Below are 24,908 nucleotides of genomic sequence, written 5' to 3' on the forward strand. Positions count from 1 at the left end.
TAACTCACCTAATATTGCGATTGCATGGATTGCCAATTCTCAGCCTGATGCAAGTTTGTCAAGGAGGTGAAAGCTGGGGAGCACATGAATGCTAGTGCTTCGCTACTCTCGGCTCGACAAGCATCTAAATGAAGTGGGCACCCTGCGAAGAGGTTTCTCTCTTTTCGCTATAATATGATAGCACGCATGCTTGACCAGACAGCTGGCGCCCAATTACATGCATTGCCGACGCTTTGTATGCACCTAGTACACAAGATCAAGACCGGCCATGCCATGACCATACAATATGACGTTCGCTCAAGACATGTTGATGCACACGGCAAATCCCACGCAGTGATGGGAACGCAAGGCGAGGTGGGAAGATGATAAACGGACATGCAGGGGAAGCTAGCCTGATCAGTCTAGCCCATTATCAAGTACCCAATCAGACGAGCTGCAGGAGACGGGACACAACAACATGTTGACATCCATTCCTTGGTTTACCTGACACCTCGCAAAAGCCAAAGCTGGTTCATTTTTAGAAACACCAACGGAGAGGTGTGGCAGCTGTCTCAAGTGCAGAGACCCACTGATCAGATGCGTCACGGTACGGGACGTGTATCCCCCGGAGTGCTCCACGCCCCATGATAAAGGACCCGCATATCCATTCACTTCGTGCAACGACTTCCAAGGTCCACAGACTATGTCTGCCAGTAGTAGTATTCATGACCTACAACCGGAAACATTCCTTCTCCTCGAGCAATGGGCAGAGTTCGAAATAATCTGTGGTGTGCTGGCAGGTACCCAAGACCTTGCAGGTACCACTGCAGGACTGCGGCACAGCGGGCACACAAGGCTGGCAAATCAGATCGCACCTGAGGCAATACGCTTGTGCATGAAGCCGGAGCACCACAGATCCATACCTAGCCATGTACTGATATAACTCCGACACGTCCCGCATGAGCCGAGTACAAGCCGACAGCCTTGCGGAGGTTGGATGCATCTTTGTTGTTCAGCCTCGCGACTAATGATCAGAGCATAACGTTGGCTATCAAAGCGCCACAGGCACTTGCTGAGTGCTGGTCGTCAGTGGTGGTGGCATTACATCGAGTAGATGCATTGACTATAATGATGACGACAACTCCATGCACCCATATGACCACCCCATGCATAACAATACGGAGAGGTTAGTGCGATAACAATTCCAGCCTCCCAGTCCACCGACTACAGAATGCAGATGTCAACAAACGCCAGCCACCAAGACGGAGCATCAAGTCCTCACCTCTTTGCCAGCCATCTCTCGGCCCCCTCCCCGTGTCACTCCAAACCACCAGGGACCAAGCAAACACCAACATCTGAACTGAAACCCACTCCCTATTCGTCTCGTCTGATCGGGTCTACCTCCTCTCTGTATCCAGCTCCACAGCTGTACTCCCCCCGGTCCTCGCAACTTCACTCCCCGGCACCTCCGAATACCGACTATGCACAGTGTCCATCTGCGAGACACCACCATATCCATTCATAGGACTCATGCTCATCCCCCTCATTGCCCCAATATCATCCGGCCCAAGCGCCACACCAGTCCCCGTCCCCGTCCCCGTCCCAGTCCCAGCAGCACCCGCACCCGCACCCTCCACCGCACCATACTTATAGTCGTACCCCGGCGGGCCCTGCTCATACACACTGCGATACTCCTGCTTCTGCCCGAGACCAGCGTAGAAACCCGTATGCTCCTGCGTGGCCGGATTCGGCGACATGGGCGCCATTCCCGGAGACATGGGCACGGGGGGCGGTCTGGCTGCGTCTCGCTCTTCGGCCTTGGCTTGCTGGGCAGCGTACTTGCGAGCGAGGCGCTTGTGGCGCCAGACGAAGAAGGCGAGGCCGGAGAGAAGGAGGGTTGCGATGGCGATGCCGACGGCTATGCCTACGATGGCGCCGGTGGAGAGGCCGTGGTGGGTGGGTTGAGAGGTGTTTGTGGAGCTGGCGGTAGGGGATGTGCCCCCGGAGATGGTGGCGGAGTATTGCTCTTTGGCTTTCTGTGCCTGTTCGTTGATGTCGTATTGTTCGGACTGTGGTGGTGGTGGTCGTGAGTGCTGGGTTGGTATATGTGTGGAGTAGAAAGACACTTACTGGGTTGATGGTCCCTACCATGCCCCATTTACCACATGATCCAGGTGCTGCACAGTGGAACAGGATGGGCTCTGTGGTGTCTAGGGTATAATTCCAGATGAGAGGCTGTGTGGTCGATCGTATGAGTGGACAAACGGCGAAGACTTGTGATGGATGTTGAGATAGCATACCTCGTTCTCATCTGATACGGGCTGGAAGCCAGAGGCAAAGTAACCTGATCCCTGGTTGTAATCTTGCCAGCTGTCACAAGGACGGTCCCATTGGGAACGCTCTACGCCATGTTTACCAGCTCCGAAGACGAAGGAGATGATAGATATGGCATCATCCGGGTCCGTGTCTGTTCGATTTGGGGTGAAGGTGTGATTGTCAACGCTGCCACCAACGTGGACAATGTATACTCCAGTCGTCATTTGGACAGATGTAGATGTGTAACGTGGCGAACAAGAGCTAGGAAAGAAAAAAAAGAACCAGGCCAAGCTCTGAGATATAAGGGGAGGTACACCACCTTTAAGTCTCCCTGAGTTACGGTCAAACGGCACAGCATGGACAACAACTGAGATGGGGTCGAGAAAGATGAACCTGACCAATATCTGCTTCGCATCCATGCATCATGCCTAAATTTGACTGCACGGATGAGGCATGTGCTGCATGACAAGGTAGTCAGGGCATGCAACATCCAACATGGCCTTCAGCCTCGTGGCCCCACATCGATTTACACACTAGATTGTGCCCTCTTATCCAGACCGTCAACACACTGAAGATGTGGTAAATATTTCGAAACTTCTGTCCACCATCTTAGACTTATAGATCAGGTTCACGTAGAGAGAGACCCTTCTGGAGATCGCGACGAGGCTACACCGAACATGTACCTGTGAGCTGACCGTGATTCTGTCAAACAAAGAATAATTGGGCTTCTCCAGACGAGTTAGTCGTAACAACCATCGGTAATGAGCGACTGATGTGGTTTGAATATTCATTTCTAGAGTTGGCCCCCCGAGAGCAGCTTGTCGTCAATTAAACAAGTCGGCCGGCTCGGCCGAGCGTGCATTGGGGCCGGGACCGGAACAACTGAGGGAGGAGTTAATGCTTGTGTCTGTTCGTAGTCTGTCAACGATGTCAAATTATTCCATGCTGTATAGCGGCATCCGGCATGGACTGGAGGCATCAGATTGACCATGTAGGACGAATACTTCACTGCTCTTTCATATTCACCACCAAGCATACCTATACCCTATGTGACTGTCCGCACGAGGACGAACTTGCATGTTATATTGCCATCTCGTCCTTCCGCGTCTACATCAAAGAACTTTTGTACTTCGTATACATGGAAGAATCGGTCTACTCGTCTGCGGATTGGAACGTGCTACGACTTGTCGTTTCACTGCCTGACGGCGTCGGATCAAGAGAGCTTGATGCAGCTTCAGTCCCGTCGTCCCGAGCCTTGCCCTTGCCCTTGCCCTTGCCCTTGCTGTTGTCTCCTCCACCGGGCTCATCGGGTATCTCTTCGTGCGCAGGGTTCTGGTCAGCATGGATATCTACATCTGCTTGCTGTGCTGTCTCAGCCTCGCGCGTTCGCTGCTCTTCCTCCTCGCGCTGTTGCCGCAAGCGTGCTTCTCGCGTAGCAACCATGCGCTCTCCAAGACCGGGCCACAAGCTGGCCACGAAGAGGGCCAAGGCTCTTTCCACGATGCGCAACTGGTCTCGCATCCAACTGACGTTCTCGTTATTATGGTTCTGGACAAGCCTCTCGGCAACCTGCTCCGGTGTCAATCCTGCGTTGCGACGGATCTGTTCCTCGCGTCTGCGCTCCTCCGGTAAGGGCAGTAGATTCTCAAAATGACGCCGTAGCATATCCACCGGGGCGTTGAAGACCCCGAGCTGGAAAAGATATATGGTGAGAGCAGCACCAATCATCATGAGTGGTCGTCGCCAGCCTGAACCCCCAGAGAACATGTAGAGGAAGAACAGTAGACGAGCAGCAAGCCATATATGCCCGGCAAGTGCCATACCTGCACCGTTCTGGGCGTTTTGCGGATTTTGTGCGTTTCTGCCTTGTGCACGCTGCTGTCGAAGATGTTCGAGACGCTGTTCAAGACGTTGGCGAATGGCCGCTTGTGCATCTGGCGCTTCGTTCTGGTCTTGTTGAGGAATGCGTGGAGCATTGGCTTGATCAGGAGCTGAAGCAGCCGGAAATTGCGGAGGCACGGGTAGTCCAGATGCTGGCCCTGCTGACGATGTAGGCATCGAGGAATCTAGAACGGAATCTATTCGAGTACTTGGCCCAGCGGTCGAAACGTCGAGTGGGAAGGAATCTGAGAGTCCTCCAGTTCGATAAGTACCCGACGATGATAATAACAGTGCATGTGGGCCATCTGGACCTCTTAGCAAGAACACCTGTGGTAAATATTCACTAGTTGTTCGGATATGGTCGAGTCTCGGTGTTGATGCGGTAGCGGCACCGTTTGATCGGGATGTAGTGTTGGGTTGGTGGTTACTACCAGGTCTTGCTGCGTTCTGCACACCTAATGAACCTGGTGGGGGCGAAGTGGAAAACTGCGAAGCTGGATTTTGAGGAGTCGTATAGTTTAACGCTTGCTCGACGCGAGCATGGTATGACTCGTAGGTCTCTAATATTGCGCGTAGGCGGTTGACTTCATCGGGTGTGCTTTCTTCTAAGCGTCCCCCGACATCGTCACGAATCGTTCGCATGTTCTCCGTTGCTCTCCGTATGGATTCCTCCGTAGAATTGGTCCGCATCACTTGAGGCCCTGTAGGAAATGGCGATCCTACTGTTGGCAGCGCAGACGGATGTTGCAGTGACGAAGAAGTTGGTGGTGGCCGTTGAAAGGGGTTGCTGGGTAGCCTAGACAACGGTGATGATCCCATGTATTCGTTCGGGTGGTGCGGGAATTGGTGGATCGTACGGTCCACGGTCATACTCCAGCGTGCACCACTCGGAGTTTCACCTTCTCGATAAATGTGTACGTTGCCAGGGACTTCACCTGGAATGGGCGAGTGGCCACCATTCTGCCTTGCAGCACCCTCGCTGCCATTAGCATTTGGAGTCACAGATCGAGCCTGCTCATGTCCAGTTCCAGTTCCAGCCGCTGCTCTCTGCTGATGCTGTTGGGCAATGACTTGTTGGAAGAAGTTGTTGGGGTCTATGCCAAAGCCTGGTACTGGAACACCTCCCAGCACCTCTTGAGGATGTCTACCGGTATTCACGGATCCATTCTGAACCGCAGCCATCTGCCTCGTTATCATCTCTGCAAACTCTGGTGGAAATGGTGGAGGGCCGCCTTGAACAATGTTGTGGTGATGTCCATGAACATGCACATGTGGCACACCAGGATGCGTACCCCGTTGGGGTGGTTGTTGTTGTTGTTGTTGTGGTTGTGGGCGCTGTTGAGCTTGCTGCTGTACACGAAAAGGGTTTCTGTCGGTTGAAGGTAGTGGAGAAGGAACTGTGGGAGGGCGATTGGCTTGATCGGTCTGAGCGCGGCCTTGGTCGGGTACGACAAGATGGATAGTTTGTTCTCGAGACTGTTTGACCTGATTCGCGTCAATAACAAGTCCGGAGACCTACTCAGGCACAGTCATTGGCGGCTTACATGATCAGCTCCAAAGATGTCTAGAAGCGTGTCCTGCATATTGAGCAGAACCCGTCCTAGGTATATCATGCGCAAGCGATCCAAGGCCGGGTTTGGTGAGAGGTCATCCTGGATCCTGGTCTTGAGGTCGAGAATGGTCGTAGTTACGGGCAGATTGGGATAGAAGAGCGTGGCATGAGAAGTGTTCGTCAGGATCTTTAGGTCAATCTGTTGTTGCGCAGCTTCGGCACCGGTATTGTTCGCCATGACGATGCTTTGGAGTAGATGCGGAAGACGTGAGAGTGTAAAAGAGTCAGCTCATTAGCGAAGATACAGCTTTTGCAGAGTGAGCAAAAGCCGCGATGTCTAACCTTGACTCTCGCACAGAAGCAGGCTCGCGCAAAGGTGAACACCGTGTCTGACAATCTGACCAGCTTGCACTTCACGAGGAAAGCCAGCGGCGGGCCCGACGAAGCTCCGGACGGGCTTGGCATCTCGGAGGCTATTATGGAGGCTACTGACATTCCGATGGCCTGCTAGTTGCCTTTAATACCTTAGCGTCCACCAGCAGCTCTTTTAATGTTTCTCACGTTCTGTCTATGTAACCGTCGCCAATCTTCTCGATATAATTTCATGTGATTCATCTTGATCTTCTCGATATGTTATAATGTTGATCGCGATGAAGGCAGCCCTGGAAATGAATACTAAAAAAGCCGTACATGTCTCTGCGCCATACTGCGAGGTGCTTTCTATAGCCCGAGCATTGTGATCAGTATATACGGCTTGAACTCGCAAAATACACACTGTCCAAATTTCAGATGGCTCATCTGTCTCAGCAGGAGATGCCACCTAGGCTAAACTCCGCGAATGAGTATACTGATCAGGACGCACCCAGCGCAAACTGGCCAATATGGTGGCTTAGCAGTCCCCGACTCAACAGTTGACTGATATTATGCAATAGATCATAGAGGACCGCAACAAGTTACACATGGACTGTTTTGAAGCGCTAGGCTGCAAGCACAAGCGGATCTCGGATGCTCTACACGCTTTGTGCTCCTATGGAACATGCGAGAATTGCCCAGCTCGTGCTAGTGCTGCAAAGCATAGTTTTGGAGACTATCGAGAGTTTCGGTATGAGCTGCCCGGTAAAACTCATTAGAGCAGGCCCGTACCAGAGGGGAGTCTGCTGGCGCGTCGTAGCACGAACTACGGCCGATAGAACCAGCCGGTACTGACGCCTTCGCCTCGTGAAGACAGTGTTGAAGACCTGTTGCTCCACCTCGTACCGAAACGGTCACCAATGGCTAGAGGAATGCCGAAGACGTCAGCCTCATTATGGTGGGTGATACCCACAGCGTTCGTGGCGTTCGTTTGGGTCCCCGTTTGAAACCCCGCCAGGTAATCCACAAATTGAACTATTGCGAAGCCATTTGAGGCATTTCAGCGTTGATGACAGGCGCCACAGCTTATGAGGGGTGCGTTAGTATGACAGGCTTGACATTAGCATTAGTAGGAAGTTGCGTGTTCTACAATGAGGCTTGCTTAGCAGTCAGTATTCCTGTTGTTGTTCGGCCACATGCCAGCATGCATGATACAGCGGAATGTGACAGTGGCAGATTTGGGTGGACGCCAGCTTGGATTGCGAGATCTCAAGCTTTGATCAAGACCGAAGTCTGTAGCGCCATGGCGGGAATGCGTCAGTGACCTAAAAATTAAAGGCCGTTGAGCTTTGAATAGTGGTCGTGGGCGGTTTCTCCGGTGGAACAGAGCTAGCAGTATAGTAAGCATGATACTATGCACGTCTCTCTACACGCAGATTAGCAGCGATGAATCGGACAAGCATGTCTCCTGCTACGGCCAGTAAATAGCGAGATAGCCTCTTGACGGTCGAATGAAGGTCGCGTTGGGTGGTTACGTTGACTGCCTCGAAGCGCGGAGAGAAAAGTTTGAGCAGCTGCCTGATGTCGTGACCAACAGCTGTTAGACGTGCACTGTGCTGGCATCCGGTTGGCTGGATTCAAGAATCTTCAATGAAGTCCCACAAAGGCGGAACCGAGAAACATGTTCTGGTAGTACGGTAAAGTACCTGGATCGTTCCGCCCTATCAAGATAATGATTCGAGAGGGTTGTTATCTACACGAATCGTTTTGCCCCGGCAAGATCGTCATGGATCAGCATGCTGCTTACGGCATGTGGTTAGATGCATCGACATTGACCTACTCGGGATCTTGTACTCGTGTTTTGCTTTTTCAAGGGTTTGCGGGAGCGGCCTGGGTATCTCGCGAGGTTTAATTTTGTTTTGTTTCAACGCGCGTAGATGGTAACACCACGTCTCAACCTGGCTGCCACGGCTTGAGATAGGTTATCAGAGAGTCATTGAAGCGTGTCCTGGAATACAAAGACGGATGTGAGGCCTGACGATGCGATTGTCTGATTCAGGACAAGCATGCTATGTGCATGAAGAATGTTTCATGTTGAGCTCGAAGGCTTATGAAGGACGGGCCGGGTGCAAGTCCGCCAGTGATGAGGATGTAAGATGATGAACCGTGCTGTCAGGTGCTTGTGTGCATATATAGGTAGCCGGAGCGGCACGTGTGATAGGGTGTCGAACAGGATGCATGCAGACAACCTTGGCTGCAGGCGTTTACCTTGATGCAGAGGTCAAAAAGTGGCAGTCGGAGCAGAAGTACATAATTCGTCCACTCTTTTTGAACTCGGAATCAGCTATTAGCGGCGCGCCCGAGCAGGTGGAGTTAATTGTTAGGTGATGAGAGTGGCAGCGGTAGCTGTGCAGCGATGTTTCGAGTAGCGGTGAAAGAAGTGGCTCAGACTGAGACTGAGACTGAGATGGAGATTCAGCCAGAGGATAAGGAAGAGTGTCCTAGGTCTACTACTAGGTAGGTACCAATTGAAGGTAGTCGTAGGTAATATGATGTTTATTACTATTACTACTTGAGCGAGCTGTATAGAAGGGTTCAGGGTCAGTCAGGACTAAAGGACGGCAAATGGCCACGCTATCCACCGTATTCCCGACAGACATGACTGTTTTCAGATGGCGTCAATAATCATGATCATGGAATAATGCCGGTGCCACACATATTGATTGAATCGAAGATGGCTAACCTTGATCCGCAGACAATAGTACATATGAGGACGACTAGGTCTAGCACATGCTCAAGCTCCGTGAAGCAGCGTCACCGTGTCGTCCATATCCCTTCCCATAGGGTCCATTTAATATATTGAGGGACTGGAAAGCGGGGATTTAAGCGGCGTCGGCTTACAGGAACACTAGGCCTATCCATGAAGCGAAAGGCACATGGGCTCTGATATGCAGCCATGCATAGAGAAGACATTTATGATTACGGGTTTGAGGATGTAGGGAGGCACGTTATATGTCGAGATGGTCCATCGTCCTAAGACGGCCAAATATGCGTCCATGTATAGCTGCCACACAGTAATAGGCAGATAATACTGGCGAGAGATTTGCTGGTATGCAGAATCATTCCGATGGAAGATTAATAGGGTTATGCACAGTGGCGATCGGATCTACTCGTGAACGGTTGGCAGCGTGGTGCATGGAGTGTGTGTGTGCATTGCACGTACATAAAAATAGGCCGAATGGGCTGGCGTGATGGTAAAGAGGTGTAGATAGGAGAGAGGCTTCGCCACCGGTTTTTGATGAAACGTAGCCTCTCTTGCACTCACACCAAGTCGAACGTTACATGCTTGGCTTGGTCTATACGTAGCATAAAGTATATATAATCAGCTTCCAAAGCCATCTGCTCTGTGTCGGAACCATCATATCATGGTCGCACGCAGATACACACAGTAACGTCGCAGCCCTTATCCGGCCACTAGACAGGGGCATTTTCAGGAAAAGATAAATATTCAACGGTTCGGCGATATGCAAGCTGGAGCCGACGCTGAGCCTATTTCCAGGTCGAGGGTGTGAGCATAGTAAATACACAATAATTTGTGGTCTCATTGCAGCCTCGTACCTAGCCTGTGCCTGTGAGGTGGATGGAGTGAGGACTTTAACTGGACCACACACACAAGCGGGAGCTTTTCTGGGGGGGGGGGGAGGGGGCGCGGAGGGGCTCAGAGCGGCAGTGATAGCTAGGTCTTAGGGATGTATTGAGGGATGATGGGCTGGTCTGACACGCCATTTTCGCGGGCTGTTCGGGCGAGAGGGAGGGGGCGGGCAGCTTTGGGTTTTAGGTGTAATACAGTATTACTGAGTACAGTAGTTAATTAGTTGGCTCTGGCTCAGGCTCAGACGGCAGCGAGGAGTAGTCAAGAGCCTCACCAGAACAACCAAAAAGGGGCGGGTGCAGGTGCGGGTGCTGCAACAGTGTGCCCTGTGCGGGCTGGGTGTGCGCTAATTGATAGCGAGCTAGACGCCAAATCACACCACTACCACCACCACCACCACCAACGTCTAGCCACCCCCATTTACAAACATCTAGCGCCAATCTGGACACCATCCGGGCACCATCCCGGCCCAAGGGCAAGACTCACTAGCTGCCCGCCCGCAGCATCATGCTCGGCAAGGGGGTGGTGGGCTCTGTGCTTGGCCAGGTGTCCAATTCCCCATCATTCCTGGCATAATGAGAGCATGAGCGTGAGCGTGAGCGAGAGCCTTGAAGATGTTGTACTCATCATTCATCATATATACAGCACAATTGGATTGGGGTCTAGTGCACTTGTCCCTTAGTTAGTCATATCAGGGCCCAAACAAAAGGGGTTTAAGGGTTTGGTTGGGGGAGGGGGGGGAAGGGGGGTTGGAATGAGGCTTAGGACAGTGCAGATGGAGGAAGAGGAGTAAGGTGTGAATTAGTAGAGTAAATAAGTAGTAGGTAAGTAACAGGTAATAGTAGGTACAGTAGTCGTACAGTTAGTAGGTAGTAAATAGTAATTAATAGTAGGTAGGAGCGAGCCCAGGAGAGTGAGCATCAGCACTCAGGAGGACCCTGGGGACCTGGTCGAATAACAGAAACCGGGACTTGCGACAGCCAAAATCCAAAAAATCCTCGTCGCTCTACTACTCTCACACACACACACACACTTCCACATCCTTCACATCTTCTCTTCCCCCCATCTCGACAAACACCCATCCAGCAACGTCTCTCTCACTTAGTTTATTCTTTCTGCTCGATTCTTCTTCGTGTTTTTCGTTCGTGTCTGTTCCGTCTCGCTCGGCTCGTCGTCTGCACCAGAGTCCTCTGAGCGAAGTGTTGGCCGCGTCCTCACCCCTTTCACGACTGTCCAATGCTCTTCTAACGGATCCCTTCTCCGCCTCCACGGAAGGCCGTGAGATCGACTTCGTTGCTCAACGACTCCTTCTCCCATCGCCTACCATCTCGGCTGCTTTCCATTCTACCTTCTGTGTTAATAGACAGTTACGGCTTCGCCTTTATTTGCTTCTCCCTTAATATCTGTCGCCCACCGGTCGCTACAAACAGGTGAAAGTCGGAAGGGGGTACGTAACCTCTCTCTATCTCTCTCTCGTCTCCCTCTCTCCTCTCCCTCAAGCAGAACACGTCGGTCCTTGTCTGCACAACGACTTCTTAACCTTCTTCAACATCTCCAATGCCTTGCCCATACATCATTGCAGCTTCGTGCTAATTAGCTCTCCCTTCTGCAGCTCACCTTTCGTTACCGTTCTGGAAACGACATCCACTCTGCTCATCACTTCCTTGCTGAAACAAGGAATTGAGCTAGCGGTTGCTTAACACACTGGTCTTCACTCACGCTCCGATGGCTGAGGTACTTGCACCGATAATACAACAATCCGGTTCCATGACCATGCTTCATTCTCCTTCGGATGCCTTCCAGAAAACCTCCCAGCCTTCACATTCCTCTCGCTCAAACCAGATGCCGCGAACACATACATACAATAGTCAAAATGGAGGATCAGGATATAGAGGCACTTCAGCTGCTCCTGTGGCTCCATACGCCTTCTCAGCGACGCCCCAGTTACGGCAGGAGCAACATCGCACTTTGTCTGCCCCGTCTGTCCCACTTGTGAACCCAGGCACATCTGGTAACATGAACCCAAGACAGTGGCAGCCAAGTCATGTCTCCACCGCGTCAGACTCTACAGCGTCTACGGTGTCGTCTGGCAATTCAGTTTCGGCAGCGAAAGGCGATGCTTCCAAGACTGAAAAATCGTCAACAATTCCACCTTTCGCCGCCGCTCCAGACCTCTCACTCGCCTTCGATTCTGTCTCGAAGCCTTCGCCCGATCGTTATCGTCGCTCTGCTCGCCGTACAGAGCAAGGAAGTTCATCCTCTTTGCCCATAACACCACCTACCATGTCCAGGTCTGCCATGCCTTCTGGTTCAGGCATGCCCAATGTCGCGCATCTTTACAATCTCAACGTACAGCAACCTATTGCACCTGTCCATCATCGCACTACCAGCGTCGATGACTTGCACGTACGCACTGGGGCCTCAGATCAGGCAAAGAGATACAGACGACGAAGTTTGGGTGGACTAGACGGAGACGCTTTCACGAATGCTCCTCGATTCGTTCAGCCTACCACGAAGGCTGTAGAAAAACCTCCGATCAAAGGCCCAGACTCGAATGACGCTAGGCGATCACCGAATGCCGATCGACCGGCTAGCCATACAAGACAAGGTAGTCATGATAGCGGGTCTTCTCACCGACCGTCCTCGAGGGCCTCGTCACGCCCATCTTCAGTGAGTCTCCTTCAATTCTAACTTCATCATCTGCGTCATTGAACCAGATGACTAACATTGGGCAGTCGAAACAAGACCAAACGAGGCCAGCGTCTTCTGCAGGCTCACGAAGCGACCAAAGGAACATCAACATTCCCCCTCGAGGCTCTTCGGATGCCAACAAGCGCCTCGTCGCACCCTCCCCATTGTCTAAGCCAATGTCCAGCGGCGAAACTGACTCAGTCACGCCATCCACTCCTACCGAGACTCCACAAAGTCCAGCTGTTCAGCGGCTCACGGCTTTGAACGATGGAAAGGCTGATAACAAGGGGATGAAGTCGAGGCTTCGAAGAGCCTTTTCATTTGGTTCTGCTGCCGAGTTACGACGAGCCACTGCAGAGAACAATCTGACATCTGAAAGAGCAAAGCTTCGAAAGGAAGGGCCCCACGACGAACTTGACCCCGAAGATGCTGCCATTGCTGCAAAGCAAGAAGCTGCTGGCATTGGTGCCGGTATCTACTCTGGACAAGGTGGGTTCTCGGGCTCAACCGATAATCTGTCTATCTCTTCAACGGCTTCTTCGGCCTCTATAATGCTCCGAAAGATGGGCAAGGGCATGAAGAAGGGTGGTCGCTCCATCAAAGGGCTTTTCAGGCCAAAGTCTGTCATTGGAGTCCCGGCTGCGGATACTGCGCTTGCGCAACCTAGCCAAGCCCAAGTCTCCATGGTCACAGTCGAAGCTGAAAGGGAAAAGGTCAATGTCAATGCCGACCCGCACGATCAAGTCGGGGGTGGTACTGCTTATCCGAAACTAGAGCGTAATTCCATCGATGCCTCTACAGTGACGGATGTTGGACGTCCTTCGTCGATGCGGGGTCAGGCTGGTGATGCATCTGGTCGGAAGAGCATTATGGGAGGGGATCGCGAGCGTGCTGAAGTACTGGCTGGTATCAGGAAGGGCATCCTTAAACGTGAGTACTAATTCGCTCAATTTTGGTCGGGAGCATGACTGAACGTGTAAAGGTCCGATGGACGGTTCTTCTCCCATCCTTCGGCCCGTCGATGGGCTGCAACAGGTTGAGACACCGGTGTCGAGTGCCCCCAGTACCCCCAAGGATGATCACTCTCGTCCTGTGCAACTTCCCATTACCGAAGATTACTTCAATGGCATACCACGCTTCGGAAATTCCAGCACGAAAAGTCTGCCAAACACACCCAACTCCCGTAACATCTCGTTCAGTCCGCGCATACAGTTCCACGACGCTTGGTCCAGCTCTGAATATGATCGCAGGGGTGATGTTGCGACTTGCAATAGGCTCACACCAATGCTAGCGCAACAGATCAAGGAGGAGCTCAACTCTTTCAAAATGGTACGTCACAGCCTGTTTGAACGCGCTACAGCCCGGAAGCTTACATGTCTTTGTAGGAAATGGAAGTTCACGAACTCTCGAAACCACACACGCATTTCTTCTAATGACCACGCATCATCCCTCAGGGATATTCACGGCGTCTTGGCGATATTTTCAACCTTACTGTTTGGTCGGGTTTTTGTGCAAGCAGCATTTACGAGTCCACTCGCAACCTCTGCTTTGTTTCTTTCAACGTCTTCTGGCTATGAAGGTTATTGTCATTTGCGCATGTATTCAGCCGAAGATGTTCGCAGTGCATTTTGAGCGCACGACACGGGAGTGACGATGACGCGAAGAGAGATTTAAGCACAACCGGTCACGTATCTAACCGATGCGTCGTCCAGTGTTATCGGTCTCATTGAGGATGGCTGATGGATTCGCTAGCGTAGCTCATTCGTATTCGTCCTCCTTTCGTCAAAGTCGTAGCTCCGCAGCTACTTCTGTCCACTGTCGCTCATATCTCTCTTTTATTGCTGTCTGCTCCTGCTAGAAATGAGCTGCTGTGTCATCCCTCTCCTTCGGGGCAGCTAGAGCGAAAAGCATATCTGTAAAGGCAGTACTGGTTCACTATAAGCCTGCATCTGCCATTCGGGAGGTCTTAGTTTTGGACGGTTTGGAGGATCATATTCTCAAATGGGAGATAGCAGTAAGGGGATCCGAGGATAAGGAAAACACCTGAAAGAATCGCTCGAGCTTGTGGCAATCCATTTGCCATGAGATCAGAGCTCATCAATAATAAATTACTGCCGGTTTTGGGAGCTTCTCCATATTGTCTTTCTTGAACCGTGCTGAGACATCTCTTTGCTACTGTGCTTGCTCACCAGACAGCAACACGCCAACAACAATATGTGCTTCGCTCAAAGATCAGCATCATGGTCACTGGTCAGGAGTATCGTGGCTGACCTGCCCTGCCCTGCATGCACTGAAGTGGTGCGTGCGTGCATGCGTGCATGCTTGATTCGTCACGTAATTAACGTTAGAATCGTCACGTAACTGTAGCAGCTAGTGCCGGTCCCCCTCCCTACCTTAATTAATTATTAATAATAATCGGGCTTTGTCTTCCTACTAATTATTTAGTGACTGTTCTAAACTCAAATAATTTTAGCTTGTTTCGCACCACCACCACCACAGACAGAATAAGTCAGGGGCGCGGGAACAACCTGTGCCGCCGCCGCTGCCGCCGCCGTCGTTGCTGTCGTCGCTTGACTGACTCTTGAGACGTCGTCGCTTTAGTTAATTGATTAGTGGCGGTGTTTTTTGAGTCCGTGGAGCGTGTGGTTAATTTAGTACTCTGTAGGTATGTAGAGGTAGGTATGTAGAAGAAAGAAGTAGAGGGGTGAATTTAGAGGTAATTAGAGGGAGCAGCAGCAGGAGTAGTAGCAGCAGCCACTACTTACTTGATAAAGAGCTTTTTAAACTCTGACCTTGACTTGATTAACTGGTTTTATTTTACTTTTCGACTTATTACTTACTGCAGGTGCGCCCTTGTTGCTTGCTGCTGATGAACCATGAGGCAGGCGGGTGGGTATTGTATTCTTTGTCCGGGGGTTCTAGTGAATTCACGTTGTGGATGGGATTGGGGCATTATGTGGAATGGAGGTGCGGAGTAGGGAGTAGGAGATGTTGAGACTTGTATTTTATATGTATATATGTATATATATATAGACAGACATATACGTAAAGGACGTGAGTAACAGGCAGGAAATACGCCAAACCACAAGCATTGCTACATTCGTTCTATCCATCAGCATAAACACACCACCGACAGCCTAGGCTTTTGACAAGAGATATCCTGTGCTGATGGCTCCACAGGGCTTTGCTCGCCAGCAGGTCTATTGGAGTATTAGGGTGCATGCAGTAGCAAAAGAGGATGATATAGGAGAATGTTGTTATACGCTATACTACTAAAGTCCGAGATTCGCTGCATTTCATGGAGAGGGACATGTCCAAGACCTGATATGGAACGGCTATTGGGATTTTGTGGGTAGAGGACGCACCACATGGTTGGTACCTTGAATACACTGAAGGTTATGCAATATATGGGCTCGAAAGATATGCATTCTCGCATAGCGGATTTGTTTAGATTCCAGACTGTGCTTGTTTTCCAGACTGTGCTATTGTTGGGAGTGGAGGTGAAATTGTGCACTGTGAGGATAGAGTGGATATGGGACTTTTTGGAAACATGGCTTGGTGATATATATGTGGCTATCAGTTCTCTGTCCTGAATTTTGACGAAGCAGCATCATGTTGAAGACTGCGTAGAGTTTGTGTGCGCGTCATACATCCAACGAAGAATGACAGATCATGTATAAATAAAGGGGACGTTGCTGAAGGCACGAATCCACCACAGGTAACAGGCAAACAGTTGGTGTATCAATCGGATGGCTCTCAAATACGTCAATAACACTCAGAATTGATTCCACATTTAGCACTGTCTGAATTGTGATCAGGCAAAATTATTAACTTGGAAAGCTGTGCGTAATCATTTGTATAGCTGACTGCCATATCACTGCCAGACTGACTGAGGAATACCAAGGGAGAACGGCACACAATCCTATCCACTCCCCTTTCATGTTCATGTTCACATCCATGCTCTCATAAGACCCATCATCTGCTTCACAGACTTGCCTTTCCCTGACTCTCAAACGGCAGTATAAGCACTAGCAAGCCCGCTGCGATAAACAAAGCCCCGCTTGTGTACACCGGTGCACTTGTCTCCAAGTCGCTATAAATCGCGATAATAGGCGCCATGATACCAAATATGCGATTCGCCGTGGCCGTCAAAGCATTCCCTGTCCCACGATCTTTTGTTGGGAAGATCTCGGGCGTGTACGCATACAATACTGCATACATGACGTTGCTGCAGAAATTGAACGCGCAATTCCAGCCAAGCAGCTGATTCGATGTAACAGCTGTTGTTGAAGCGTAGAGGAACACACCTGTCGCGACAGTGGACAAAGCGAGAGTACCTTTGCGTCCGAAACGTGGAAGGTCGACGAGGAAGCCTCCTAGTATGGCCCCTGGGACGCCAAGCACTGCGATAATCAGAGAGTTACGGTAGGTGATATACGTCGAACCGTCACCAAAGTCAAGGCCACGTTGCCGCTGAATGAAGGGAAGGAATGCCTTGAAAGGTCAGTCATGAAACCACGTAGTCGACAATGTCGCCTACATTGTAGAGGGGAAAAGCTAGCCCGATGAACCCCCAGATAAGTATAATGAGAGTAGTGGAGAATCCCATCTTCTTTGTTCTATATAGAGCACGAACATGATCAGCGTTGAGCTTCTCGAGACGTCTTTTGATGGCAGCGGTCGCAGCAGTTTCTTGTATCGTGCCTTCGGGTTCGACAGCCTGTAGATCTTCAATCGTCACTATACAATGTTAGTCATCGATAACCACGGGGCGCCGGTAGGCTTCATGGAAATTGCGCACGGTTCGATGTCCTCCCGTTGCGTCTTGCAACCTCATGAACAATCTTGACAGCCTCTTCGTTACGCCCTTTGCCCATCAAGTACTTTGGAGATTCGTAGATAGTGAAGCAACCAAACCGTACGAGGAACATGATCATGGCCAGACCACCCATGCAGATCACGAAGTATCTCCACCCCATGTTCTGCGACCTCGTACAGCCTGCAGCCTCTTCACAGCTCATATTCCCCAGAAGGGGCCATGCAATCAGGTTTGCGACGACCTGTGCAAAAGCCCAGTTAATGGAGAGAACCGTGAGGAGATACTGATGACTTCCTGGCAAGAATTCGAGGAAGATGGCCGAGTCAACAGGGAGGTTTCCCCCAACACCGAAGCTCCACAGGGCCGCAAAACAACCGATTGCAGCAAAGTTGGGCGAGCTTGCAGCGATCAGACCGAAGACGCTGGTGATGCCCAGAGTGAGATTGAAACCCCAACGGCGCCCAAATATGTCGCATCCAAAACCCCAGAACATGGCGCCGGCGAGAAGCCCAATGTTCTGAGAAAGAGATAGCAATGGGGGCTTGCTGGGGTTGAATTCGCTGGCGATTGATGGTACTAAGTGAATTAGTATTTTGCTCAAGTTGCCGGTCGAACAGGTCCATTTCGATGGAACCATCGCAGCATAGGCTTACGAATGAGTGAGGTAACTGCCTGTTGTGAGCCTCTGTCATTCAAGCTGGGATCTAAAAGTCCACTACATACCAACAGGCCAAGCGTTGTCGCTCGCCCAACCGAAGCCGACTACAATGAAGAGTTGCCATTGATACCATCTCATCAGCGAGTCAGTATTGTTGTTGGCATAGTGTGTGAATGACTCGATACGAGTCGAACATACCCCATCCCAATGTCCTGGATCTGCACATGGGTTAACAGATCCCGAGAATCGGAGCGACAAAGATTCTACTATCACTTACTGCCGCGTTGAGTATTTTCGCTTTTGCTTCATACACTGGATCTAGTTGTCCCGGAAGAGCCGCCGCCGGACCTTCACCCTCTCGGACAGAGCTAGGCGACCTTGTCACCTCATAAGTCTTGTTATCTGCTTCGGCGCCGGTTGGCGATGCAGTGGAATCAACCATTTCACCACCCTTTGCTAGCAATAGTGCATGAAAGCGGCTCAGGAAATTCGACACGCGATTCGGTGCAGAAGCGTCGTTTATCAGGCCGGAAACCTGCTGCGATGGCGCCATCGAGGAGATGGATGCGCTATGTCTGAAGCGGCAATATGGAAGACGATCGTCGTGGCGCTATTATAGTGAGCTGGAGTACATAATACGTAGCTGCTTATGTTTACAGGTTGTGCACCTACACGGTAAATCTCGCTTCTTTTCCTTTATCGCTATTGCACTTGCCCAGGTGATGAGTCCTAGGATCCGTAGATACTCGGTCCCAGGTTCTCAGATACGTATGAAGCGTGAAGCAAAAAATATGGAATTGTTCAATGGCTCGCTTATAATCAATCTAGTATAATTCGATCATAGTACGTTCTATTTATAACCCTTCGGACAGGTCAACACGAAGTTTCATCTATTTATTCGGGGCTCAAGTCTTCCTCAGTTAGTGTGAGAGAGCACTGAATTTGCGCAATGTCAAAGAGAATCATATATTGATGCTTCCGCAGTCACCAACGTTTACCGTGCCTTGAACTACCAAAACCCTGAGCGCTAAGTACACAGTAATTAAACAAATTTTCCGCATATGATCAGAGATGACAGATACGAAAAGAAAGAGACCGGGTATCCTAGTTATCTGGGGTATGCTGGGGTGTTGTTGGTGTATCGTGCTTCAACAGTGCCCGTTGTAATGAATCAGTGTCCGTTGCAATAAGTCAGTGTTCGCTGTAAATCAGTGTTCGCTGCAAATCAGTGTTCGCTGTAAATCAGTGTTCGTTATAAAAAGTCAGTGTTCGCTGCAACAAATCAGCGTCCGTTAGAGCAAATCAGTGTTCGTTGCAATATACCAGTGTATCGTTGAGATGAACCAAGGCTCACGCAAAACGTGTATCGCAGAAGATGTATCGCGAAGGTGTAGTACAAATGTGCTTCGTGAAGAGTCACACCGAATCGTACTCCGCCTTTGGAATGAAGACCAATTCAAGTTATCGCTTCGAGAGCCTCATCATCACAAACATCTTGAACGGCATCGGCCCGCTCGTCTATGCTTTCGTCCACCACACGGTTTGAGGCTACCTTCCGAGGCTTCAGAGACATCCACATCTTTTGTTCGAGGAATCGCGTCCGTCCAGAAGAGACTGCTTTGATATAGCACAGCTCTAAGCCAGCCATGCGGAAGGCAAGCGACTGCGACTTGTTGATCTTACCTAGACATCGGATAAACAGTGCCGAAGCTTTCAGTAACGACCATTCTGAAGGAGCTCCTGAAGCAACAGGTCTAAGCAGTCGTGAGACAACACGGTCCTCTTTGTTTATCGGGTAGACGTTTCGATATCCATCAAAACATTCTTTGATGCATGCACCGATCTCATCCTTTGTATCCATATCCTTCGTCATGATGCTATTCCAATACTCGAGAATCTTTCCCAACCTGCCATCGATATGCTTGATTTCGATCTGCATCACTTTGTCATTACTCTCACTACGAGAAGCACGATATCTCTCATCGTCGTAAGGCTTCGACAGGGCAACATCCTCTGCCTTGGCCTTCTGCAGAATATTGGAAACCTGTAAGATGGTTTCTTCAATGTGTGGGATCATTAGCTCAAAGAAGAGGTCGTCGTTGACATTCTTGACATGCTGATTCTTATGCGACATAATTTCCGGAATCAATTTGCTATTCCATTTCGACTGTGCAATATGCTTCATTGCTCTTTTGTATGCTGGATCGCTGCTTGACTCGTTCAATTTGATATCACCAAACGATTTTTTGAGCCGATTGAACCTCCCGTTATCATAAGAATAGCCATTCTTCATGCAGTCAACTAAGAGGTCATGAATATCGCATAAGACTTCAGTCTTCGGAGATCTGATGGTCCCCTCGGCATAGCATAATTTCTCATGGGTCAGTGTAACCACCCCTAAGAGGTTTTGCTTCAGTCGAAAGTCGAACGCCTCCCGAATAAAGTGAGAGACCGAATGTTCCTTGCGCATTACTTCCTTTAGACTCCGCTGGTCGACTGAGATCTCATAGTCTGCTGGAGTCGGATTTTCGACGGGTGCCGGGGCATTCATGAAGAAGTTTGTAAAATCCTCTTCCCAGCATATCCAGAAAGTGTCACCGTCGTAGTCACCACCTTGTAGTTTGTTCGCAAGTGCGTGCCTGCCTTTGCAAGGAAATACGACAACATCGTAAAGGTGTCGGAGCTTTTCTTTGGAGACAATTCTGACCTTTTGGAGATCTGATCTTCTGAGTGCCGGGTTCCTGGCCACGAGTGCTTCTGTCTTTTCAAAAGACGTCCGAGACTGCCCAGTACTGATATCGTGGAAAGGCTTGCGAAATTGAATGAATATCTCGCCAGGTTCCAAGACCATGTAAGGATCGACAATGCCGATAGCAATCGTACTCTTCGCTACTGGCAAACGGAAATACTTAGCGGTGTCCAATAGGTTGGGGAAAATGATGCTTTGGGCTAAGTTGGCAAGGTGTTTGAACTCGGTGGGCTTGAAACCAGCTCCAATCATAGCTTTCACACACTCCGTATGGGAGGAATAGAATCCTGCCTGGATACTGGTTTCGCCATTGTGGTCCATATATGTCCCGCACGTATCCTCAATCCATTTTTGAAGTAGCAGTCCGGAATCATCTGGCGACTTCAGAATATCCAGAATTGTCTGACGCTGTAGGTCCATCGAATGCTTCAGAGTTCTCGTGATATACTCAACACTGACCCCTCGATCTGTGAGAATTGGCAAGAACCCTTGATATAGCGCTGCAGGTTGGAGAGGCCGGCTATAAGTCACCATTTCAAACGTGAGTCGATCTTTGTCGAATGTCTTGTCAGAGGAGTCACGGAGATGAGCCTTGAACTTCAGTTGACTCGGGCGAATCTCGATCCACACATCTGTATCCTCAACGCGATCTGTGGAGCCATCGACAAACCAGACACCCTTCGCTCCGCCAATTCGTGCTTGGAAGGCGCTTGGGACTGGTCCCGACTCATTGGCTAATTTCCATATCTGCCTAGCAGCTTCAGAGGATATTCTGGCACATCCATCTGTCATGTCCATGCCTGGTTTGGGCCTGGGGGACCAGTCCAGCTTCTGGTCGTTGAAAGCTGTACATTCGGGTGTGCCGTCGGCTTTGATATCAGGTATGAATTTCACCTGGCTCGGCTTGAAAACCAGTAACGGTATGGTGCGCGAGAAGCCCAGATCCAGTCGTGCAAAAGCCTTCAAATAGTTCTTGTCATTGTTGAGCGACAAAGGCATAAACCAATTGATCAGATCAAAGAGATTCATCTCAGCGTGCATTGGCGGTCTCTTTCCTGCAATAGAACCCAAGAGTTGCTGAGGCATTCGTGGTAATATCCCGCAGCCGGACATAGCGAATAAGATTATACGGTATTTTGACGCTTCATTCTTGAGCCGTGCCGTTTTGCTTGTTTTCGTCTCTTGTAGGTGAACTGCCCGCCACACGCGACCAGCGAAACTATGATTCGTGCGGAGCCATTCTTTAAATCGTGTTACGAATTTGTCTTCGTACATCCCCAATCCCTTTGGCATGCCTCTTGAAGTAGGAAAGGTGATGTATAGAAATCTATCTGATCCAAAGACTCTTTGGAAACGGCATGAGATCTCCTTAACCGGTGGTTCGAGTTCAAGTCTACAAAGAGATCGTTCATTGCGGCTGTTAAAAATGACGTTACCCTTCAGGGTATATTGTCCAGGTTCTTCAGAAGAGCATGGCCACAATGTCTTGGGTCCCCGTGATACTCTTTTAGGTAGTCCTTCTATGCGTGTCCAGAAGCTATCCCAGGCAATCGGTACTTCAGTGGAGAATTTTGCAATGACCTCATCAGGCGGTAGCTTGTTCACTAGAGCAGCCCGAGTACACTCGAAGTGAGTAAGGAAGTCCAAGAAGCCAAATTTATCCGATATAGTGTCAACGAAAAGATTTTGCTTATATAGATTTCGAATATAATGTGGCTCTAAAGCAGACTCTAGAGGTCGGTCGCCATCGATTGGGCTTGTGTCGTCTGCTGCGCTGGGAGATAACAGAAGATTGAGTTCCAGGTCACCCATCGAGCTTGCCAGGGGGGGCTTGGGCTGTAGATGAGCTTGCTCCCGTAGATCGATATCAGCGAAAATCGCCTCATTGTCGAAACGAGATTGGTCCGTAGCTAAGCTCCTTGGTGGAATAGTGATTTCTGTATCATTGGTCCCGTTGGATGTGAAAGACGTGATGAAAGATGTGATAGCTGGTGTGGCAGAAGCAAAGGAGGTCACATTCGATGTTGGAATCTCACTTCTCTGGGGAGAGCTGCTGCGTCTACCATTGGTGGTACGGGTGAATTTCTCGGAATATGAATGCTCCACAGGGTCCTCTGAACATCTTTTTCGCGACGGGGACAGGTCTGGGTACTCTACTGGAGAATATGGTCTCGGGAACCTAGGCGAGCCATGGCATGCTGGAGTAGGCGACTCGGGAGCCGTTTCGAAATCGGACTCTTCAGAACTTGGAGGTGTCGTAGGTATAATGTCAATGGCCGTCAAGTGCTCGCTCTTGCGTTCAAGCCTTTCAATCAGGACTGTAGTATTTGATTGCAAGCCAGACCGAATACCTAACTTATTTAGACAAACCTAACAGTTTTAATTATTGGAAGCTAGCGTACCTTCAAAGTTAGGTTGTCGAAGGTCAAAAGCATGTTCATGCTGCTTGGTAAGGCTATGAATTGCTCGATCTTCTGAGCGGCTAGGCTTGCCTGGAGTGCGTATCTCATCGTAGGCTAGTTGCAGTTTGCTTGCGAGGAGCTTCGTCCTCTCTGATTGCTGTAGATCCGGACGCGCTTGAAGTTGGAGGATGTCCTCCAGCGTCTTTCGTCTTTTGTAGTAAATAAACTTGATCAAGTTCACACATTTCTCCTCGGAGGATGATTTGCCGCCGAGCGAGTTGTTGCTTTGTGGCGACCAGGTCTCACTACGAGTCGGTAGCTCTAACTTAAAGGCTGTTTTGAACTTTTCTACGAAGTGGTTTACTTCTTCGTGGTCCCTCTTGCGTGGGGTGTTGAGCTTCAGATTAGCAGTCATCTCAGCCTGACGCACGAAATATTTGTCTCTTAACCAAGAAAAAGTTCTGTATGATTGAAAGCAGTTCAATCGTCGACCCACACCGGCAGTAATATTTAAGCTATAGAGCGTTAACGATATTGTTGATGTGAATGTGAGTTAATGGTCAGAAAACCTCAGGCTGAAAATGGTGGAGTAAGTAGGCAAGGGACCAGCCGCGAGCTAACTAAATGAGGATTAAAGCGTGTCTAGCCGCCCGCCGCGTTCCAAACTTTAGCGCCCACTGTTATGTCGCGCGATCCCGTGACTTTGAATATTGCATAATTTGCACAAGAGTTATTCGGTTGAGGATGTTGTCAACAAGGATATGTGATTATCTGAGGCCCCCGAAGAGGGACACAGCCTAGATGTGGTAGTATATAAGCAGCTGTAGTCACGACTACATCCCGTGTATTTTATGCAACCATTTCCGAACCCCGGCTTCACGACGCAGCTTAGACCTTCATTTCAGTAAGGCCATGCTTCCAGACGACTACGTAGGGAGTGACGCCATCTTCACGGTAGTTGAGAAGAACAATACTATAAGAGATTCGTTAGGAGGCGGTTAGCATCAAGATACTCCTGGTACTCACAGTCCCTCCGGGTTCATGGATTCGCCCATGAAAAATTGCCAGTCCTTAAAGTTCTTTTTGACCTGTCCGGCGAATTTGGCAGCGCCCTGCTCGAAGGCCTTGATCTCTGATTCGGGCGTGCCTTTTTCTGTCAAGGCCTCCTTGACTTTCTTCATAAACTCTGCAGAGTGTCAGGTAAGACTACGCGATGTGGTATTTGGAGGCGATCGTATATCATACTCTTGAGGTCGCTCAAGTATTCCGAGGCCTTGCCGTACGGTACTTCAGTGAGTCGGAACGAGTGGATCACATCGATAACAGTTTGGGCGTTATCCTCGACACCCTCATCGTCGCCACCTTCGGCAGAAGCATTGGCGCCAATATCTGCAGAGGAAGGATTTTAGCCGGAGTTCAAAACATGGGTGTCAGTATGTGGACATAACCCACCTACGTCGACAGCCCCAAGTGTGATTTGTTTGCAGTCAGCCTCGTAGATGACGCCGTCGATCTCCTTTAAATCGTAAGAGTCGGAGATAATCTCGTCACCAGTGATGATGTCCTACGGAAGCGCATGTCAGAAGGCTTGGTATTGAATGTTAAGTGAGTAGATCAAGGTAGCAGATACACCAGCAGGTTGAATTGCACGCCTGAGTACGTGAAATCCCCTTATTGACGAAGACATACCTTGTAGATGAGCATGATGGGCGACTTGTGAAGTTTTCAATGTGTGGAGGGCAATTCGAGGTGGACAGGACCGGGCGCAGAGAAAGGACTGTACACTATTACTTTATACGATTGCGGCGCCAGGTGAGGGGAAAAATATTTTGGTGGGGTCGAATCGTTGTGCCTAAGG

General features: G+C 50.1%; 7 protein-coding genes across 7 annotated transcripts; 2 read left to right on the plus strand and 5 right to left on the minus strand.

Annotated features, from left to right (window-relative positions):
- Window positions 1-1,081: 1,081 nt before the first annotated feature.
- EJ05DRAFT_477042 (uncharacterized protein) lies at window positions 1,082-2,679 on the minus strand. Its single transcript, XM_033744167.1, has 3 exons — window positions 2,280-2,679; window positions 2,110-2,214; window positions 1,082-2,048 (listed from the first exon to the last, which is right to left on the minus strand). The coding sequence occupies exons 1-3, from the start codon at window positions 2,517-2,519 to the stop codon at window positions 1,377-1,379; spliced, it is 1,017 nt and encodes a 338-aa protein (XP_033599253.1). The 5' UTR covers window positions 2,520-2,679; the 3' UTR covers window positions 1,082-1,376.
- Window positions 2,680-3,080: 401 nt separating this feature from the next.
- Window positions 3,081-6,151, minus strand: EJ05DRAFT_44202 (uncharacterized protein). Its single transcript, XM_033742013.1, has 2 exons — window positions 5,721-6,151; window positions 3,081-5,661 (listed from the first exon to the last, which is right to left on the minus strand). The coding sequence occupies exons 1-2, from the start codon at window positions 5,964-5,966 to the stop codon at window positions 3,448-3,450; spliced, it is 2,460 nt and encodes an 819-aa protein (XP_033599254.1). The 5' UTR covers window positions 5,967-6,151; the 3' UTR covers window positions 3,081-3,447.
- Window positions 6,152-6,890: 739 nt separating this feature from the next.
- On the plus strand, window positions 6,891-7,580 carry EJ05DRAFT_477044 (uncharacterized protein). Its single transcript, XM_033744168.1, has one exon. The coding sequence runs from the start codon at window positions 7,185-7,187 to the stop codon at window positions 7,401-7,403; it is 219 nt and encodes a 72-aa protein (XP_033599255.1). The 5' UTR covers window positions 6,891-7,184; the 3' UTR covers window positions 7,404-7,580.
- Window positions 7,581-11,170: 3,590 nt separating this feature from the next.
- Window positions 11,171-13,988, plus strand: EJ05DRAFT_44286 (uncharacterized protein). The gene is made up of 5 exons (XM_033742056.1): window positions 11,171-11,178; window positions 11,344-12,401; window positions 12,467-13,352; window positions 13,405-13,751; window positions 13,808-13,988. The coding sequence occupies exons 2-5, from the start codon at window positions 11,457-11,459 to the stop codon at window positions 13,853-13,855; spliced, it is 2,226 nt and encodes a 741-aa protein (XP_033599256.1). The 5' UTR covers window positions 11,171-11,178; window positions 11,344-11,456; the 3' UTR covers window positions 13,856-13,988.
- A 2,276-nt stretch (window positions 13,989-16,264) lies between these two features.
- EJ05DRAFT_477047 (MFS general substrate transporter) lies at window positions 16,265-18,629 on the minus strand. The gene is made up of 8 exons (XM_033744169.1): window positions 18,572-18,629; window positions 18,177-18,509; window positions 18,098-18,117; window positions 17,965-18,032; window positions 17,895-17,909; window positions 17,224-17,817; window positions 16,963-17,162; window positions 16,265-16,916 (listed from the first exon to the last, which is right to left on the minus strand). The coding sequence occupies exons 2-8, from the start codon at window positions 18,450-18,452 to the stop codon at window positions 16,407-16,409; spliced, it is 1,683 nt and encodes a 560-aa protein (XP_033599257.1). The 5' UTR covers window positions 18,453-18,509; window positions 18,572-18,629; the 3' UTR covers window positions 16,265-16,406.
- A 726-nt stretch (window positions 18,630-19,355) lies between these two features.
- EJ05DRAFT_501361 (uncharacterized protein) lies at window positions 19,356-23,465 on the minus strand (the record flags this gene model as incomplete). Its single annotated transcript, XM_033747109.1, has 2 exons — window positions 19,356-22,999; window positions 23,051-23,465. 2 exons carry the CDS (start codon window positions 23,463-23,465, stop codon window positions 19,356-19,358), a joined length of 4,059 nt encoding a protein of 1,352 aa, XP_033599258.1.
- Window positions 23,466-23,938: 473 nt separating this feature from the next.
- On the minus strand, window positions 23,939-24,799 carry EJ05DRAFT_466013 (microtubule/calcium-binding protein; the record flags this gene model as incomplete). The annotated part of the gene is made up of 5 exons (XM_033742793.1): window positions 24,740-24,799; window positions 24,503-24,614; window positions 24,296-24,439; window positions 24,077-24,236; window positions 23,939-24,023 (listed from the first exon to the last, which is right to left on the minus strand). Exons 1-5 carry the CDS (start codon window positions 24,752-24,754, stop codon window positions 23,939-23,941), a joined length of 516 nt encoding a protein of 171 aa, XP_033599259.1. The 5' UTR covers window positions 24,755-24,799.
- Window positions 24,800-24,908: the final 109 nt, after the last annotated feature.

This window comes from Pseudovirgaria hyperparasitica (assembly GCF_010093815.1).
Source record: "Pseudovirgaria hyperparasitica strain CBS 121739 unplaced genomic scaffold EJ05scaffold_10, whole genome shotgun sequence".
NCBI lineage: Eukaryota > Fungi > Ascomycota > Dothideomycetes > Acrospermales > Acrospermaceae > Pseudovirgaria > Pseudovirgaria hyperparasitica.

Excerpts from the sequence above, each read along its gene's own strand:
- EJ05DRAFT_44286 (XM_033742056.1), top strand. The coding sequence starts at position 11,457 with ATGGCTGAGGTACTTGCACCGATAATACAACAATCCGGTTCCATGACC. Across the intron at positions 12,402-12,466 it reads CCTCGTCACGCCCATCTTCA|TCGAAACAAGACCAAACGAG; the intron begins GTGAGTCTCCTT and ends AACATTGGGCAG. Across the intron at positions 13,353-13,404 it reads CAGGAAGGGCATCCTTAAAC|GTCCGATGGACGGTTCTTCT; the intron begins GTGAGTACTAAT and ends GAACGTGTAAAG.
- EJ05DRAFT_44202 (XM_033742013.1), bottom strand. The coding sequence starts at position 5,966 with ATGGCGAACAATACCGGTGCCGAAGCTGCGCAACAACAGATTGACCTA. Across the intron at positions 5,662-5,720 it reads ACATCTTTGGAGCTGATCAT|GTCAAACAGTCTCGAGAACA; the intron begins GTAAGCCGCCAA and ends GACGCGAATCAG.
- EJ05DRAFT_477044 (XM_033744168.1), top strand. The coding sequence starts at position 7,185 with ATGACAGGCTTGACATTAGCATTAGTAGGAAGTTGCGTGTTCTACAAT.
- EJ05DRAFT_477047 (XM_033744169.1), bottom strand. The coding sequence starts at position 18,452 with ATGGCGCCATCGCAGCAGGTTTCCGGCCTGATAAACGACGCTTCTGCA. Across the intron at positions 18,118-18,176 it reads CGAAAATACTCAACGCGGCA|ATCCAGGACATTGGGATGGG; the intron begins GTAAGTGATAGT and ends ACCCATGTGCAG. Across the intron at positions 17,163-17,223 it reads CAACGGGAGGACATCGAACC|TGACGATTGAAGATCTACAG; the intron begins GTGCGCAATTTC and ends AACATTGTATAG.
- EJ05DRAFT_477042 (XM_033744167.1), bottom strand. The coding sequence starts at position 2,519 with ATGACGACTGGAGTATACATTGTCCACGTTGGTGGCAGCGTTGACAAT. Across the intron at positions 2,215-2,279 it reads CCGTATCAGATGAGAACGAG|CCTCTCATCTGGAATTATAC; the intron begins GTATGCTATCTC and ends TCGACCACACAG. Across the intron at positions 2,049-2,109 it reads TGGTAGGGACCATCAACCCA|TCCGAACAATACGACATCAA; the intron begins GTAAGTGTCTTT and ends CCACCACCACAG.